Source organism: Stomoxys calcitrans, chromosome 2 (assembly GCF_963082655.1).
Source record: "Stomoxys calcitrans chromosome 2, idStoCalc2.1, whole genome shotgun sequence".
In the NCBI taxonomy this organism is placed as follows: Eukaryota; Metazoa; Arthropoda; class Insecta; order Diptera; family Muscidae; genus Stomoxys; species Stomoxys calcitrans.
In genome coordinates, this window is record NC_081553.1 from 30,387,080 (window position 1) to 30,407,568 (window position 20,489).

The 20,489-nt window shown below is 39.3% G+C and overlaps 1 protein-coding gene across 1 annotated transcript in view; it reads left to right on the forward strand.

The window, feature by feature from the left end:
- LOC106092496 (sodium/hydrogen exchanger 9B2) overlaps positions 1-20,489 on the forward strand; it is a 285,857-nt gene that overhangs the window by 181,121 nt on the left and 84,247 nt on the right. Inside the window, exons 4-5 of the mRNA XM_059362392.1 lie at positions 12,922-13,209; positions 13,300-13,482. Coding sequence (XP_059218375.1) covers positions 12,922-13,209; positions 13,300-13,482 — 471 coding nt within the window. The remainder of the gene's footprint in view (positions 1-12,921; positions 13,210-13,299; positions 13,483-20,489) is intronic.

The following is a 20,489-nucleotide window of genomic DNA, read 5'->3' on the forward strand; positions in this document are numbered from 1 at the left end:
TTAAAATACCCCACCACTGCGGATATATTCGAATTTAGATAAAAATGATTTTTTTGTGATCCCAAGCAATTTATTGGGGTTCTCGGTCTATATTCGGATATAGACTATAAAAAGATAGAAAGTGGAGGGGTCCAGAACACTTCTCATCCCTCAATGTTTTTGAAATCGGGTAGTAAAAATTATTTCAACATACTGAATCGAGTAATTGGTCTATAAACTAACTTAGTCCAAATGCCAACCGATCCAAATCAAATTGGGCACATTTAAAAAAACATTTAGATTTTTAGTCTATATCAAGTAAAATAAAGGCCTATATCAAGTAAAATAAAGGCCACCGTAGCGCGTAGCGTAGGTTAACTTGTCAGCCTATGAAGCTGGACGTCTGGGTACGAATCCTGCCTAGAATATTTTACCAATTTTTCAGCGGCGGTTATCCCCTCTTTATGCTGGCGACATATGTTCGGTACTTTACTTCAATTTACTATGACAGAATATTTGTCCCACTAGCCGAACGCAGAATAGCGTTCCATGCGCCTCGATCTTCTACGCTCTTTCTAAAATCTCTGACACCAAGTTTTGAGGTGTCTCCCACCACTTGATCTTTTCATCGGGCTTTTGTTTGTCCCGGTTTGCGTGTTTGCCTTCAAAAGACTTCTTTGCTGGAGCTTCTTCATTCATTCTGACAACATGACCTAGCCAACGCAGCCATTGTATTTTGATGCGTGTAACTATGCTATCGTCGTCAAACAGCTTATACATTTCGTGGTGCATTCGACGCATATATTCTCCGCTAACGCAAACTGGTCCATATAAATCATCATAGAAGAATCTTTCTCTCAAACACTCCAAGTACTGCCTCATCTGTTTTCACAAGTACCCCTGCCTCAGAACCATTTAAAAACACGGGTAGTATCAGTGTCTTGCATAGTGTAACCTTCGTCTGTTGAGAGGTGGCCTTGTTCCTAAATAGCTCATTGTGGCGAGCTGCTTGCTCCAAGATCCGACTCTCGCCTCCAGCCGCCCCTAACCTGGGAACAGACGCTGATGTTGGCCATTGGATATTTGAAGTCGCCAATAACACGACTTGTCGTCTCGAGTAATATTGGTACTTGGTATTTAATTAAGAGCCAGTGCGACCTGACTGAGCACGCATTTCGAAGAGCCTAACATACCTCACTTTGCCAAATTCTAGCGAAATCGGATAGTAACGGCGTCTTTTCAGGCCTCAAGATCATTAATCGGGAGATCGGTATATATGACAGCTATATTCAAATATATACCCTTCTGAGCCATATAGAAGGGTACGGATGTCGAAAAGCCTAACATAGATCACTAAACCAATTTTCTGCAAAATCGGAAAATAAATGCGTCTTTTATGGGCTACAGACCTTAAATCGGGAGATCGGTTTATATGGGAGCTATATCAGGTTACAGACCGATTCGGACCGTACTTGGCACAGTTGTTGAAAGTCAAAACAGAACACCGCATTTAAAATTTAAACCAAATCGGACAAAAATTGTGGTTTCCAGTTGCTCAAGAAGTCAAATCGGGAGATCGGTTTATATGGGAGCTGTATCAGGCTATTAACCGATTTGGACTGTACTTGGCACAGTTGTTAGAAGTCTTAAGAGAACACTGTGTGCACTATTTTATCTAAATCGGATGAAAATTGTGGCTTCCAGGGTCTCAAGAAGTCAAATCGGGAGTTCGGTTCCTATGGGAGCTATATCCGATATGGCCCATTGGCAATCCCCAACGAGCTACATCAGTATCAGGTATCAGTGCAAAATTTCAAACGGCTAGCTTTATGCGTTCAACCGCTATTCTGACTTCGACGGACGGACGGATATGGCTATATCTACTCAGAACATCGAGACGATCAAGAACATATATACTATATGGGTTCTTAAACGAATATTTCGAGGTGCTTCAAACGGAATGACAAACCCCATCCTATGGTGGTGGGTATAAAAATGAAGATACTTAGCTGAAACTTTGCACAGATTCTTTTTTGTGCCCTCCACCATTTGATGGGAGTATACTAATTTCGGCAACTCCTCGAAATGTTCGTTTAAGACCCCAAAAAGTATATATATTCTTGATCGTCATGACATTTTAAGTCGATCTAGCCACGTCCGTCCGCCTGTCTGTCGAAAGCACGCTAACTTTCGAAGGAGTAAAGCTAGCCCTTTGAAATTTTGCACATATACTTTTTGTTAGTGTAGGTCGGTTGGGATTGTAAGTGGGCCGTATCGGTCCATGTTTTGATATAGCTGTCATATAAACCGATCTTGGGTCTTGACTTCTTGAATCTCTAGAGGGCGCAATTCTTATCCGATTGAAATGAAATTTTGCACGTGGTGTTTTGGTATAACTTCCAACAACTGCGCTAAGTATGGTTTAAATCGGTTCATAACCTGATATAGTTGCCATATAAACCGATCTTGAGTCTTGACTTCTTGAGCCTCTAGAGTGCGCAATTCTTATCCGATTTGCACGACGTGTTTTGTTATGATATCCAACAAGTGTGCCAAGTATGGTTCAAATCGGTTCAAAACCTGATATAGCTGTGATGTAAACAGATCTAGGGACTTGATTTCTTGAGCATCTAGAGGGCGCAATTCCTATCCGATTTGACTGAAATTTTGCATGACGCATTTTATTCTTACTTTCAAAAACTGTGTCAAATAATGTTCAAATCGGTTCATGTTTTGATATAGCTGCTATATAAACCGATCTGGTATCTTGATTTCTTGAGTCTCTAGAGTTCGCAATTATTATCCGATTTGCCTGATTTGCCGATTTTGTACGACGGATCCTCTCATGACCATCAAAATACGTGTTTATTATGGTCTGAATCGGTCTATAGGCCGATACAGCTCCAATATAAATCGATCTCTGTATTTTACTTCTTGAGCCCCCAATGGGCGCAATTCTTATTCGAATTGGCTGACATTTTACATTTTACACAGGTCTCCAACATATAATTTAATTGTGGTCTAAACCTGACCATATCTTCATATCGCTCTAATAGCAGAGCAAATCTTTTCTTATATCCTGTTTTGCCTAAGAAGAGATGCCGGGAAAAGAACTCGACAAATGCGATCCATGATGGAGGGTATATAAGATTCGGCCCGGCCAAACTTATCACGCTTTTACTTGTTTTTTTTTTTTTTTTGCATCCATACAAAGGGTCTAAAGCATTTTTTGAACTTTTGAACAAAATGTAATCGGTTGAAAAATGCCTCCTTTATGAGCTGGGGACTTAACTCCTGATTTAAGGTTCCCAGCTCATACAGGAGGCGTTTTTCAACCGATTGCACTTTGGTAGTTCAAACGTTGCATTGGACCCCTTGCCTCCTAGAAATCAAGATTCCATAAAGGTCACATTTTCTATCCGATGGCATAATACAACAGTTGCTTAATGCCGATTTTGGGAAATCGGTTTAATTGGCTGTTATATTCAAATATGGTATGGTCACACTCATCACGAACGTCGAGGCTCTCATGCTAATCACTGTTCCAAATTTCAGCGAGATCGATTCAAAAATACTCCTTTTATGAGATGAAGGTTTTTGAAAAGTAAATCGGTTTAAGTGGAGTGTATCCATACAACGCCCGAATTGTTGGTACTATATACTCCTTTTTTTCGGGGAAAGCTGGAAAGTGCATAAATCGGAAAATGTTCAATAACATTAAGTAATGAGGGCAGTATATCTACATTTTGATATGTTGCAAACCGAACAACAAATTGAATTTACCACTATTCTGTATGGGTGACAATAATGAGGCCTTAATGTGATTGTCCTTTAATACATTCATAACACTTGCCAGGACCTAACAAATTATTAATCTCGAACACATGAGCCTAGATAGAATCAAAATATTTTTGTGTGTCGTGATAGTAATAATTACAAAGTGTACGTGACACATGTGATGCGAACTAATTACAGCTCTAATTGTTCATAATTATTACAATTAACCTCTTTTAATTTCTGCCATGAATGCTTGATGGCAATGCCAGTAACACAAGTGAAAAGGGTTAAACACGCAATTTGATTTACAGGCACATAGTATTTCTTTCTTTCTGAGGGCCACATATAAAAATATTAAATTTGTTAATAGTCCCCCCCCCCCCCCCCCGCCCTTTTTAAAAACAAGAAGAAAACTTAAAATGTTACAATAAAAAACAACAACAAGTAAAAGCGCGTTACATCGGGCAGGGCTGAATCTTATATACCCTGCATCATGGATCGTATATATAGGAGCTGTATGAAGTTATGGGCTTATAAGGGCTGTACCTACCATGGCTGCCCGAAGTCATACAAAAAACTAAAGGCTCAAGAAGTCAAGATCCCAGATCGGTTTATATGGCAGCTATATCAGGTTATGAACCGATTTGAACCATATTTGGCACAGTTGTTGGATATCATAACAAAATACTACGTGCCAAAATTCATTCAAATTGGATAAGAATTGCGCCCTCTAGAGGCTTAAGAAGTCAAGACCCAAGATCGGTTTATATGACAGCTATATAAGGTTATGGACCGATTTGAACCATACTTGGCACAGTTGTTGGATATCGTAACGAAACATGTCGTGCAAAATTTCATTCCAATCGGATAAGAATTGCGCACTCTATAGGCTCAAGAAGTCAAGACCCAAGATCGGTTTATATGGCAGCTATATCAGGTTATGGACCGATTTGAACCATACTTATCACAGTTGTTGGATGTCATAACAAAACACCTGGTGTAAAATTTCAGCCAAATCCGATAAGAATTGCGCCCTCTAGAGGCTCAAGAAGTCAAGACACAAGATCGGTTTATATGGCAGCTATATCTAAACATGAACCGATTTGGCCCATTTACAATTCCAACCGACCTACACTAATTAAAAGTATTTGTGCAAAATTTCAAGCGGCTAGCTTTAATCCTTTGAAAAATGGCGTGCTTTCGACAGACAGACGGACGGACGGTCGGACGGATGGACAGACGGACGGACATGGCTAGATCGACATAAAATGACATGACGGTCAAGCATAGATATACCTTATGGGGTCTCAGACGCATATTTCGAGGTGTTACAAACAGAATGACCAAATTAGTATACCCCCATCCTATGGTGTAGGGTATAAAAACATGTTACCTTATATGTATATGCTATATTGAATTTAACGACAATGTCACAATATTGAGTAACTATTTCGTATAATGACTGACACACTAATCAAAACAAATTTTCACTAGAAATTGCCTTTGAAGAGGGGAAAAAGTTGTTTCCTAGGAAAATCCTTTCCACCTATTTGTTTTCTCAAATTTACTGCATTAATTTTGTTGTTGTTGCTGTTGTTCCAGCTGGCATTCCCCAAAAATGTTGAGTGAGCATTAACTCGTAAACGTTTAGTGGTATGTTCGCGTGGCCATTGTTTATAACTGTGGCAGCTTTTGTTCTTGTTACATTAAATTACAATAATAATAACAATAATTGTAACGATAATTGCTGTTAATGACCTTCCTAATCATGTTAATTACAATAGAGAAATAATGTGTGTGTGTGCGTTTGTGTGTGTTTATAATGAACCCACCAGTTTTATGTTGTTTTTGTTTTATGTTCCTTTTGCTGGTTTCACTTCGTTTGTTGTGTTGTGTAATTTCAATCATTATTCGATAGTGGGGTCCTTTGAGGGTAAAATGCAAGTGTTGAGATACATCTTGTTGGAAGTGTATCGCTTAGGGGGGGTTAAGTAAAGTATTTTAAAAGACTTTAATACTCCAAAGAATTTAAAGTGGGACACCTTGGAGCAGAGGTTAGCATGTCTGCCTAGGTTCAAATCCCGGCGTGAACATCACCATAAATTTCCAGCGGTGGTTTTCCTCTCCTAATGCTGGCAACATTTGTGGGGTACTATGCCATGTAAAACTTCTCTGCTGGATAATTGTAAGGTATCCTGCCATGTTAAAACTTCTCTACCAAGTGGTGTCGCTATGCGGCATGTCGTTCGGACTAGGCATATAAAAGGAGGTCCCTTATCATTGAGATTAATCTTTAATCGGACTGCACTCATTGATACTAGAAAAGAAACACTTGCTTAATAGAGGTTTTGAACAAGTAAAAACGTGCTAAGTTTGGCCGGGCCGAATCCATGGATTTTGGTAAAAATTAATACAAAACCAGTAAGGATAGGCAAAAGTCGGGCGGTGCCGTCTTTATAATACCCTACACCTACCCTATAGGTACAAAGTGGGAACTATGTCTAATTGTGAAACAATTTAGATGGACCTCGCCGGATGTTTTCAGATGGGTTGTTAAACAATCCGTATCACATTTCGAGCAAATACATGTACAAACTATAATAACTACGGTTCACAAATGACAACATTATTGCAAATTACCCAAAATTTGACGAACATGTATATGGGAGCTATATCTATTGGTTTGCCCAAAAAGTAATTGCGGATTTTTCATATAGTCGGCGTTGACAAATTTTTTCACAGCTGTGACTCTGTAACTGCATTCTTTCTTCTGTCAGTTATCAGATGTTACTTTTAGCTTGCTTTAGAAAAAAAGTGTAAAAAAAGTATATTTGATTAAAGTTCATTATAAGATTTATTAAAAATGCATTTACTTTCTTTTAAAAAATCCGCAATAATTCTAAACTGATTTCGAGCAAACTTCTCAGATAATGTGGTACTCGTCGAGATAGCGTTGTGCAAAATTTTGGCAAGATTGGTCAAAAAATGCGATTGCAATGCCTCTAGAAAATCGGGCGATATACATATATGACAGCTATATCTAAATATGAACCAATTTCTATGAAATTCACCTATATTGTCGAGAGTCAAGAGAAAATCCTTCCTGCCATATTTCGAGAGAATCTATTAACAAATGACCATTTGATTGCAATATCACTGCAAATCGGACGAACACATATATGCGAGCTATGTCTAAATCTGAACCGATTTCGGGCAAACTTTATAGACATTGTGGATATCAGCGAGAAAAGCGTTGTTAAAAAAATTTGGGAGGATTGGTCAATAAATGCGCTTGCATTGGCTCTAGGAGTGAAAATCGGGCGATATATATGTATATGAGAGCTATATCTAAATCTGAACCGATTTCCACGAAATTCACTAGAGTCAAGAGAAAATCCTTCCTAACAAATTTCAAGAGAATAGGTTAACTAATGACCATTTCATTGTATTATTACTGCAAATCGGACGGACATATATATGGGAGCTATATCCAAATCTGAACCGATTTTTATGAAATTAACATGTAATGTCGAAAGTCATAAGAAAATCCTTCCTGCCAAATTTCTAAGAAATCGGTTAATAAATGACCATTTTATTGCAGTGTCACTGCAAATCGGACGAACATATATATGGAAACTATATCCAAATCTGAACTGATTTCTATGAAATTTAAGAGTAATATTAAGAGTCATAAGCAAATCCATCCTGCCAAATCTCAAGGAGATCGGTTAACAAATGACCATTTTATTGCAGTATTACTGCAAATCGGACGAACATATATATGGGAGCTATATCCAAATCTGAACGGATTTCTATGAAATTTAACTTTAATATTAAGAGTCATAAGAAAATCTTTCCTGCCAAATTTCAAGGAAATCGGTTAACAAATGACCATTTTATTGCAGTATCACTGCAAATCGGGCGAACATATATATGGGAGCTATATCAAAATCTGAGCCGATTTCTATGAAATTCACCAGTAATAATGAGAGTCATAAGAAAATCCCTCCTGCCGAATTTCTAGGAAATCGGTTAACAACTGACCATTTTATTGCAGTATTACTGAAAATCGGACGAAGATACATATGGGAGCTATATCCAAATCTGAACGGATTTCTATGAAATTTAACAGTAATATTAAGAGTCATAAGAAAATCCTTCCTGCCAAATTTCTAGGAAATCGGTTAATAAATGACTATTTCATTGTATTATTACTGCAAATCGGACAACCATATATATGGGAGCTATATCCAAATCTGAGCCGATTTCTATGAAATTCACCAGTAATAATGAGAGTCATAAGCAAATCTCTCCTGCCCAATGTCTCGAAATTTTCGAAATCGGTTAACAAATGACCATTTTATTGCAGTATTACTGCAAATCGGACGAACATATATATGGGAGCTATATCCAAATCTGAACCGATTTTTTCCAATTTCAATAGGCTTCGTCTCTAGGCCGAAAAACATGCCCATACCAAATTTAAAGACGATCGGATGAAAATTGCGACCTGTAGTTTGTACACAAATTAATATGGACAGACGGACAGACGGACGGACAGACAGACAGACGGACATAACTAAATCGAATCACAAAGTGATGCTGAGTCGATCGGCATACTTGTCAATGGGTCTATCTCTCTTCCTTTTAGGTGTTACAAACTAATTGACTTATGGTGATTTCGATTGTGAAAAAAAGTGCAGCATTTTTTCGACATGTTGCACTGAGATCGAAATTTTGTGTTCGATTCTCCAAAAAAGTGTAACCCCACCACCGGGTAAATGTTCGTTTGTAATGGTGTTGCCCACTGAAAGTGAAAAAATGCTGCATTTTCTACACCGTGGCTAGGCTAGGATGGAGAATGCCGCACTTTAAATCAGCTGCTATCATCTCATGTGCATGCCACCGTTCAAGCAAATTTTGGTTGAAAAGAAGAAGAAGAAAACAATTTGTAGAATGTTTGGCAAAATATTAAAAAGAAATACATAAAAAAAGGAAAAAGTAATCGCGTTTTATTTAGCTAACGGCATATTAGATGCATTGCTACATTTTACAGCATTATTTGGTTGAAATTACAATATACGGGCATATTAACATGTTCGATTGAAAATGTAAAAAGTGTAAAACTATGAGAGGGATAAGGCAGCATTCCCAAAATGTTGTCCCGTATAAGTGCAACATTAGTGTAACATTTTTTTTCAGAATCGAAATCACCATTAGTTATAATACCCTGTACCACAGAAGTGGTGTAAAGTATAACAAATTTAGGGTTGCCCAAAAAGTAATTGCGGATTTTTTAAAAGAAAGTAAATGCATTTTTAATAAATCTTATAATGAACTTTAATCAAATATACTTTTTTTACACTTTTTTTCTAAAGCAAGCTAAAAGTAACAGCTGATAACTGACAGAAGAAAGAATGCAATTACAGAGTCACAAGCTGTAAACAAATTCGTCAACGCCGACTATATGAAAAATCCGCAATTACTTTTTGGGCAACCCAATAGATGAGTGGCATAATTTTATTCTACATACCCAACTTATGTCAAACCAGCAAAAATTAAAGCTTCTAGAAACCAAACAAGGACGATCGAGAAGCCGCTTTATATGGGAGCTATATCAAGTTAAAGACCAATTTGGACCATACTTGACACAGTGTTTGAAAGTCATAACAGACCGCAAGCAAAATTTCAGCCAGATTAGTCAAAAATTGTGGCTTGTAAGGACTCAAGAAGTCAAATCGGCAGATCGGTTTATATGGGAGCTATATCAGGTTATAGACCGATTAAGACCGTACTAGGCACAATTGCTGCGAGATGTAACAGAACACCGCATGGAAAATTTCAGCCAAGTCGGACAAACATTACGGCTTGTAAGGACTCAAGAAGTAAAATCGGCAGATCGGTTTATATGGGAGCAATATCAGGTTATTAAACCGATTTGGACCATACTTGGCACAATTGCTGCGAGATGTAACAGAACACCGCATGGAAAATTTCAGCCAAGTCGGACAAACATTACGGCTTGTAAGGGCTCAAGAATTCAAATCGGGAGATCGGTTTATATGGGAGCTATATCAGGTTATTTAACCGATTTGGACCATACTTGGCACAGTTATTGGAAGTCATAACAAAACACTGCATGCGAAATTTTAGTTAAATAGGACAAAACATGCGGCTTCCAGGGGCTCATGAAGTCAAATCAGGAGATCGGTTTATATGGCAGCTATATCTAAATCTAAACCTATATGGCCCATTTGAAATCCCCAATGACCTACATCAATATTAAGTATCTGTGTAAAACTTCAAGCAGCTAGCTTAACTCGTTAGACTTCTATCATGATTTCGACAGACGGACGGACATTGCTAAATCGACTCAGAACGTCGATACGATCAAGAATTTAGATTTAGCCATGCCCGTCTGCCTTTCTGTCTGTCTGTCAAAAGCTCGCATACTTTCGAAGCAATAATGATAGGTGCTTTAAATTTTGCACAACTATTTGCTATGAGTGTAAGTCGGTTGGGTCATCATAGGTTCATGTTTTGATATAGCTGCCCTATAAACCGATCTTTGTTCTTGACTTCTTGAGTCTCTAGAAGGCGCAGCTCTTATCCAGATTGGCCTCCATTATTGGTCGGTGTCGGTGAAGTGTAATCGGTGCATGGAGTGGGTGTATTTTCGATCATGTTCTGGCCTTACGTCACCACGGGAATAAAGTCGCACTAAATATGTTAGAAGGTACTGTGCGAATATGGGAAGCAGTGGATAGGTTCGTTTTTGTGTGCCAACTAATGGTCAAGTTTACAGGCCCGACATTAATGGCCCAACGTTGGGCCATAAACGCCTGGTTGTAAGAGACTTTAATGTACATCACATGTCATGGGACTCTCCCCTTTAGGTCACGAACAGCGGTGCATAGCTTTAACAGAGCGGATTGAAAGCTCCACTTTTTGCACGGTGAATAAGGATGCCCCCACTAGTATTACGAGGAGCTGCAGCACCTTGCCAGACATTTCCATTGTATCCCCGGATCTCGTGAGTGATAGATCCTGGCTAGCCGTCATTACATTGGAATCAGACCTCCTCCCCATAATTCTCACCATTGACTGACCACCCGACTTTATAATCTCGGAACACCGGACGTTCATCAATGAGAAGAACGCCGAATGGGTCGGCTTCAGATACTACGCAAAACGGAGCTTCTGTGAACTTACACCTTTTCTAATGTGCTAGTTGTCGAGAGTAAATTCCAAGACGTCATTAACACCGCTCGCTTCATATTAGCCGGACGAATAACCCAAGTGCGGCCCAATTTCCCGAGGCAGGCAGTAATGCTCGCAGACGAGCGTGATGGGATTCGTTATATTGACCCCACTAACCCCCGAACCAGCGAGCTAAATCTGGAAATAAACAGGGTAGTCGACGTACATATGCGTAATTTGTGGCTTGAATACTTGGAGCAATGTAACTTAGGTACCGTTTTTGTCAAGCTGCGGTCAACTGTTATGGCACTCTTGAACTCCGGGAGAAGGGACGAAAGGACCTCAATCACTTTTGGCGCCGTAACTTTGAGTGATCCGAAGAGGCGCGCCAGTCAATTTATTATGCATCATGAGAATGACAAGGCTAGGAGGAGAGTCATTCGTCCTATCCGTGGTCTCCGAGCCGATGGACAGCCATCATAATTTACCGCGGATGAAGTTACGAATGCCATCCGTGGCGCCAAATTATCCAAGGCGTTGGGCCCCGACGGAAACTTTTCACTAAAGAATCTGGATCTACCTGGAGTTGAGTACCCTATAATTGTCCTCAACCTGTCTTTGAATACTCTTATCGTTCCCGATGTCTGGAAGATGGATAGAGTTATCCCGCTACTGAAGCCTGAAAAGGAACCGAGTAAGGGGAGGTCGTACAGACCGATCTCCCTTCTCTCACCAGTAGCCAAGACACTTGAGGGACTACTTCACCCGAGCCCCATTGAATAATTTCCATTCGACGAGTATCAGCATGGATTTCAAAAACTTCATACTCCAATAACTGCTTTACATGCCATCAGCGCACACATTTGCCATGGCTTCAAGCAGCCCAGGCTATGTAATAGGACGGTCCTCGTGGCACTGGAGCTATCGAACGCATTCTACACGGTCAGCTATGTCAAATCATTTGAGGACATCACCAACAAGTCTCTTCAGCCAGACCTGAAACGCTGGTTCACGAATTATCTGTGTGGTGGCCAGTCGTAAGTGGAAGTGGAAACCGGGAGTTCCTAAGGCGGGGTGATATCTCAGGCACTTTTTAACCTCCATCCCACCCATTCCAGACCGCATTCAAATCGTATCATATGTGGATGATTGTGAGATCATTGCCCCAGGCCCACCACCCATTGATGGCACCTGCAATAGGCTAAACGTCTAGTTCAACGAACTTGCCGCTTATTTTGCTGCAAGAGATTTGAAGATATCTACCACCAACAACTACATACGTTCACAACAAATACGCGTGAAGTGAATAATGAGCTGATTGTGATAGTCGATGGAGCAACGATTCCGACCATCAAGTGTCCAAAATACAGTTTCACAGCTCTTACACATTCTCCCAACAGGCCACATTAATTGGGATAAAGTCAAAAGTAGAAACAAGGTCCTAAGCCATTTTGGCTAGATCGACATAAAATGTCAAGGCGATCAAGAATACATAATGTAAATATATTCGTGATCGTCATATATTGTATTGGGTTGCCCAAAAAGTAATTGCGGGATTTTCATATAGTCGGCGTTGACAAATTTTTCACAGCTTGTGACTCTGTAATTCCATTCTTTCTTCTGTCAGTTATCAGCTGTTACTTTTAGCTTGCTTTAGAAAAAAGTGTAAAAAAAGCATATTTGATTAAAGTTCATTCCAAGTTTTATTAAAAATGCATTTACTTTCTTTTAAAAAATCCGCAATTACTTTTTGGGCAGCCCAAAACATGCTTTATGGCATGTCCGATCAACATTTCAAGGTGTTACAAACTGAGTGACTGTATTAGTGTACCCCCACAACACCATTTTCAAGGTTAAATTGTAATCCACATTTTCTCTTTGGTAAACACACATTCAAACCTTAAAATGCTTTCACTTTCGCATAAATCATACACACATACACAATAACTTCTCTTTCCTTTTCAGATGGCAGTACTTAGTAAGAAATTATCCGGTTTCATCGCAGCCCCTGGCCATTTTGCTCATATTTATTGGCCTATGGACTTTGGGTTACTTTCTAATGCCCCAATATGCTGGACCCAATACGGTGATAATGCGCATTGTGTTGCTCTTTGTTGGTGCCCAGACAGCGGGCATTTTGGTGACATTCATAAATTTACCCGATATGTTGGGCATGCTGTTTTTCGGTGTGCTCTATGCCAATGTGGGTTTGGCTGACTTTACGGGATATGCCAAATTTGAGGGATTTCTAAGGTAAGCGAAATGCTGGTATAGCCAAAATGCTTGGAAATACTTTCACTGGTATTTGTTTTTTGCTTTGTGCATTGTTTTTTTTTTTTTCAGGGAGATGGCTTTGATAAATATTATGTTGCTGGCTGGTTTGGGCCTGGATGCCAATGCCTTTAAGAAATTATGGTTTATGATAACACGTTTGACTTTGGTGCCCACCATAGCAGAGGTCAGTGTCATAGCGGCATTGGCTTATCTTTTACTGAATATGTCCTGGCTGTGGGGTATTCTTTTGGGGTAAGTCAAAAGAATTTTATGTACAAAATTATGAAGTAACTGCTTTACAACTACAGAGGAAAAATAAAAACAAGTAAAAAGGCATTAAGTTCGAACGTGCCGAACTTTGCTTCAGACTCTTTATCGGCCGATCGGTACATATGGCAGCTACATATAAATCCAGTCCGATATGAACCATATTTGGGTCAGATGTCGGGAGGCCTAAAACTACTTTCTGTTTCAAATTTCAGCGAAATCGGTTAAAAAATAAAGATTTTATGGGCTTCAGACCCTTAATCGGCACATCGGTCTATATGGCAGCTATATCTAAAAACAGTCCGATCTTTACCATATTTGGGTCCACTGTTCGGAGGCCTAAGGCTACTCACTCTTTCAAATTTAAGCAAAATCGGTTAAAAAACAAAGCATTTATTGGCTTTAGACTCTTTATCTGGAGATCGGTCTATATGGCAGCTATACCTAATTATAGACCGATTTGATCCATATTTAGGTCAGATATCGGGGGTCATAAAATAATCCACTGTTCCAAATTTAAGCAAAATCGAATAAAAAATAAAGATTTAATGGCCTTCAGACCCTTTATCGGGAGATCGGTATATATGGCAGCTATATATAAATCTAGTCCGATATGAACCATATTTGGGTCAGATGTCGGGAGGCCTAAAACTACTTTCTGTTTCAAATTTCAGCGAAATCGGTTAAAAAATAAAGATTTTATGGGCTTCAGACCCTTTATCGGGTGATCGGTCTATATTACAGCTAAATCTAAATATAGTCCGATCTGAAGCATATTTGGGTCCTATATCAGGAGGTCTAAAACTACTCGTTGTTTCAAATTTCATCGAAATCGGTTAAAAAATAAAGCTTTTATGGGCTTCAGACCCTTTATCGGGGGATCGGTCTATATGGCAGCTATATTTAAATATAGTCAGATCTGAACCATACTTAGGTCAGATATCGGGAGGCTTAAAATAACCCTCTATTTCAAATTTCAGCGAAATCGGGTAATAAATAATGCTGTTATGGACTTCACACACTTTATTGGGAGATCGGTCTATATGGCAGCTACACCTAAATATAGAGCGATTTGATCCATATTTAGGTCGGATATCAGGAGGCTTAAGATAACCCTCTGTTTCAAATTTCAGCGAAATTTGGCAATAAATAAAGCTTTTATGGGCTTCAGACCCTTAATCGGCAGATCGGTCTATATGGCAGCTATATCTAAATATAGTCCGATCCAAACCATAATTCGGTTGGATGTCGGGAGACCTAAAACTACTTACTGTCTAAAATTTCAGCGAAATCGGGTAATAAATAAATCTGTTATGGGCTTCAGACCCTTTATCGGCCGATCGATATATATGGCAGCTATATATAAATATAGTCCGATATGGACCATATTTAAGTCAGATGTCGGGAGGCCCTAAACTACTTACTGTTTCAAATTTCAGCGAAATCGGTTAAAAAATAAAGCTTTTATGGGCTTCAGACCCCTAATCGGTAGATCGGTCTATATAGCAGCTATATCCAAATATAGTCCGATCTGAACCATACATAGGTCAGATGTCGGTAGACTTAAAATAATCCACTGTTTCAAATTCTAGCGAAATTGGGCAATAAATAAAGCTTTTATGGGCTTTAGACCCTTTATCGGCAGATCGGTTTATATAGTCCGATCTGAACTGATGTCGGGAGGCCTAAAACTACTCACTGTTTCAAATTTCAGTGAAATCGTATAAAAAATAAAGCATTTATGGGCATTAGACCCTTTATCGTCAGATCGGTCTATATAGCAGCTATATCCAAATATGGTCTGATTTGGTTCGTTCAAGAACTTAACCAGCGTGCATCAAAAAGACATATCTGTGGCAAATTTCAGCTCAATATCTCAATTTTTGAAGACTATAGAGTGATGACAACAGACGGACGGACAGACGGACAGACACACGGACATCGTTAAATCGTCTTAGAATTTTACGACGATCCGAAATATATATACTTTGTAGAATCGGAAATTGTTACTTCGATGTGTTGCAAACGGAATGCCAAAATGAATATACCCCCTATCCTACGGTGGTGAGTGTAACAAGTAAAAGTGTGCTAAATTCGGCCGAGCCGAATCTTATAAACCGCCACCGCGGATCGCATTTGAAATTTTTGTTGGCTGGTATCTCTTAAAAGACAAACAAAGGATAATTGGTAAAAAGGATAATTGGTAAAAAGGATAGTTGGTAAAAAGGATAATTGGTAAAAGGGATAATTGGTAAAAATATCAATGCTATTGAAGCTATATCAGGTTATGGATCGATTCGAACCATACTTGGTTTGGATGCTGAAGACCATAGTAGAAGGCATCGTGCAAAATGTAAGCTAAGTTAGATAAGAATTGCGCCCTATAGAGGCTCAAGAAGTAAAATCGGGAGATTGGTTTTTATCGTAGGGCAGCTTTATAAACCAAACACTTCATAAACAGTTCCAGCCAAATCGGATAAGAATACCACAATCTAGTAGTTCAAGAAGTCAAGACCCGACATTGGTTAAAATGACAGCCATATCAGGTTCTGAACCGACTTGGAACATACTACATCAAGATATATAGAGTCCGATATAGACCCATATTAATAACATGGCCAGCAATGCACTGATAATGCCTTTATGGCAAATTTTGTTCATTACTGATTATAGGGTAGAAAGTCCTTTTTTGCTCAAGTCTTTGGTCAAGTAAATAAAAACAAGATGCACTCACTTGTGGCAACTACTTTGGTACAGCACAAGTGTTTTGAACACTCGCCCGCTTGTTGTTTACCACCTTCCCCACTACCTTTGCCAGCCCATGAAATATGTATGAGTTATTATGTGGCCTTTGCTTATTAAGAGATTCCCTTCTAAAGTTTACCTCACAGCACATCGTGCGTTTGTTCTCATCTCATGCTCATGGCGCTAGGACTACCAAATGGCACTCATTCCTAACATCCTTTGCAGCATCCTTTCTGACACTTGGCAAGTCTACAATTTTATTTGCACGAGTGAATTTTTTTGCATTTTATTTTTATTTTTCGTGTTATTTAATTTAGTTTTACATTTTTGTTATTCGAATTATAATTTTAAACTGACTGGATGTTAGGTTCGTCGTTATGCAAAGGACCATCCATGCCATGGTCATCATCCATCACACATTTGGATGTTGGGAAAAAAATCAAAGACAATTGCCAGTGATCACAATAAGGAAAAAGTTGAGCATTGACTTGCTTTGGGGTTTGGATTTTTCGAATGCAAATGGCAATGCAAGGTGTGACTTGGGTAGTTTGGAAACCAAGTAAAAGTTCGGATTGGTTTGAACTTGGCAAAATCCAGGCATATTTTGGTCTTCCAGAATCTTAAATATGGACACAAACCTTGCTATGACGTCACCTGGTTAATTATCTTAAACACCTGTTAAAGTTATTGACCTAATATGTGCCATAAGTTCACATGTAGCACGATAAAAAGATGGATGGATAATAATTGCGGCTTTTGGGGGCCCAATATTTCAATAGGGAGATTGATTTATATAGGACCTACATCAGGTTATAGACCGATTCAGACCATACTTGACAAGATTGTTGGAAGTAGCAACGGAACAGATATCGATTAATAACTGCAGCTTCTAGGAGCTCAAGAAGTCATGTCGAAGGACCACCTTAGTATATATGTAAATCACCCTTCGCCATTATCTGGTGAAAAATGCATAACTTATGCCCACATAGCAGCTATATCGAAATATGGTCCGATTTGAACCAAATTCGACAAATGTAGTCAAGTACAAGTCATTGTACAATTTTGTAGAACAAACTATTGTTTTTTTTGGAGCCATATCCAAATATAGACCGATCTGAACCATATATGATACGGATGTTGAAAAGCCTAATATAAGTCAATGCAAATGCAAATGTTGCCCATGAACATTCCGTTAAGGAACAGGGACAAACTTCTGACATATCAATGAGTGCAGTTCGATTCAGATTTATGCTCAATGATAAGGGGCCTCCTTTTTATAGCCAAGTCCGAATGGCGTGTCGCAGTGCGATACCTCTTTGGAGAGAAATTTTACATGGCATAGTACCTCAAAAATGTTGCCAACATTAGGAGGGGAAAACCATCGCTGAAATTTTTTTTCGGATGGTCTTGCCAGGATTCGAACCCAGGCGTTCAGCGTCATAGGCGGGCATGTTAACCTCTGCTCTACGGAGGCCTCCATAAGTCACTGTATCAAATTTTAGCAAAATCTGATAAAAAATGTGCCTTTTATGGGGACAAGACTTTAAATCGAGAGATCGGTCTATATGGCAGCTATATGCAAATCTAGACCGATCTGAGACAAATTGCAGTAAGTTGTCGAAGGGCCTAACACAACTCACTGTCCCAAATTTCGGCGACATCGGACAATAAATGGGCCTTTTATGGGCCCAAAACCTTAATTTGGGAGATCGGCTTATATGTCAGCTATATCCAAATCTGAACCAATTTGAGTCGAATTTCAGTAAGTTGTCGAAGTGCCTAAAATAACTCACTGTCTCAAACTTCAGCAAAATCGGATAAAAAAAGTGCCTTTTATAGGGCCAAGACTTTAAATCGAGAGATCGGTCTATATGGCAGCTATATGCAAATCTGGACCGATCTGAGGCAAATTGCAGTAAGTTGTCGAAGACCCTAAAATAACTCACTGTCCCAAATTTCGGCGACATCGGACAATAAATGGGCTTTTTATTGGCCCAAAATCTTAATTCGGGAGATCGCCTTATATGTCAGCTATATCCAAATCTGAACCGATCTGGGCCAAATTGAAGAGGGATATCGCAGAGCCTTACACAACTCACTGTCCCATATTTCGGCGACATCTTACAATAAATTCGCCTTTATGAGCCCAAAACCTTAAATCGAGAGATGGGACTATATGGCAGCAATATCCAAATCTGGACCGATCTGTGCCATTTTGCAGAACCATGTCGAGGGGACTAACTTAACTCACTGTCCCAAATTTCGGCGAAATTGGACAATAAATGCCCCTTTAATGGGCCTAAGACTTTAAATCGAGAAATCGGTCTATATGGCAGCTATATCCACATCTGAACCGATCTGGCCCAAATTGCAGAAGAATGTCGAAGGGCCTAACACAACTCACTGTCCCAAATTTCGGCGACATCGGACAATAAATTCGCCTTTATTAGCCCAAAACCTTAAATCGAGAGATTTGCCTATATGGTAGCTATATTCAAATCTAGACAGATCTGGGCCAAATTGAAGAAGGATGCTGAAGGTCCTAATACAACTCACTGTGCCAAATTTCGGCTACATCGGACAATAAATTCGCCTTTTATAGGCTCAAGACCTTAAATCGAGAGATCGGTCTATATGTCAGCTATATCCAAATCTGGATCGCTCGGGGCCAAATTGCAGAAAGATGTCGAAGAGCCTAACACAACTCACTGTCCCAAATTTCGGCGACATCGGACAATAAATGCGCCTTTTATAGGCTCAAGACCTTAAATCGAGAGATCGGTCTATATGACAGCTATATCCAAATCTGGACCGATCTGGGTCAAATTGAAGAGCAATGTTGACTGGCCTAACACAACTCACTGTCCTCAAATTCAGCAAAATCTGATAATAAATGTGGCTTTTATGGCCCTAACACTCTAAATCGGCGGATCGGGGGCTATACCAAGATATAGCCCATCTTCGAATCTGCATATGGACAAAGAAAGAATCCTTGCAAAGTTTCATCTCAATATCTCTATTTCTAAAGACTGTAGCGTGATTCCAACAGGCAAACGGACGGACATGGCTAGATTTTTACGCTGATTAAGAATATTCTTTATGGGGTCGGAAATGGATATTTCGATGTGTTGCAACCGGAATGACAAAATGAATTTACCCCCATCCGTCGGTGGTGGGTAAAAAAAATAATAATATTGTTGTTGTTATATGTTGGCTTGCAAGTGTGCCTTTCAACAACAAATTTGTTCTTTCAGTCGATGAGATTCAGCATATATTGTTGCAGGAAAATTAACAAATTTTGTCGCAGCGTTTTCGACAAAAGTTGTTGTTTTTCAAAATTATTTTTATCTGTATATGGCCACCGCGAGCAAGTTTCCATACATTTCAGCCGAAAAGGTGGCTATTTTCCGTTCAATGTTGGCCCTGAGCTCCTCTTAACTCGTCTATTTGTTTGTTTAGACCAATGACTTGACGTAGCCTCAAAGAACATAGTCAAGAGGAGTTAAATCGCACGAACTAGTCAGCCATTCGACTGAGCTATTCCTTGAGATATCACGCTCACCAAACTCACACTTCAATAAATCGATTGTTACGTGTGCTGTGTGGCTTTTGACACCGTCCTGCTAAAACCACATGTTATCCAGGTCCATAACTTCCAATTCCTGCCGAAAATAGTCAGTTAGCAAGGTTCGATAGCGTTGTTATTCACGTTAACGTGGCAAATGTCATTGACTTGCTTTGAGGTTTGGATTTTTCGATTTCACGTTAACATGGCAAATGTCATTGTCAACGAAGAAGTATGGCCCAATGACGCCCCCGGCATGCATGCCGCACCAAATAGTTATTGGTTTGTGGATGAAGTGTTGACTCGTGAAGTACATGTGGATTTTCACTAATCAAAAAATGGAATTGACTTGCTTTGAGGTTTGGATTTTTCGATTTCACGTTAACATGGCAAATGTCATTGTCAACGAAGAAGTATGGCCCAATGACGCCCCCGGCATGCATGCCGCACCAAATAGTTATTGGTTTGTGGATGAAGTGTTGACTCGTGAAGTACATGTGAATTTTCACTAATCAAAAAATGGACGAATTCATTAAGCTTAAAATAGACTTCGTCAAAATTGGAGTTAATGGTCTTAAAGTAGTCAGCAGTCAGTTTGTTCTATAATACAGGCGATATTCATATTTGTGCAAAATTTCGGCTTAATAACTAAGTTTTTAAAGGCTGTAGAATGATAACAGCA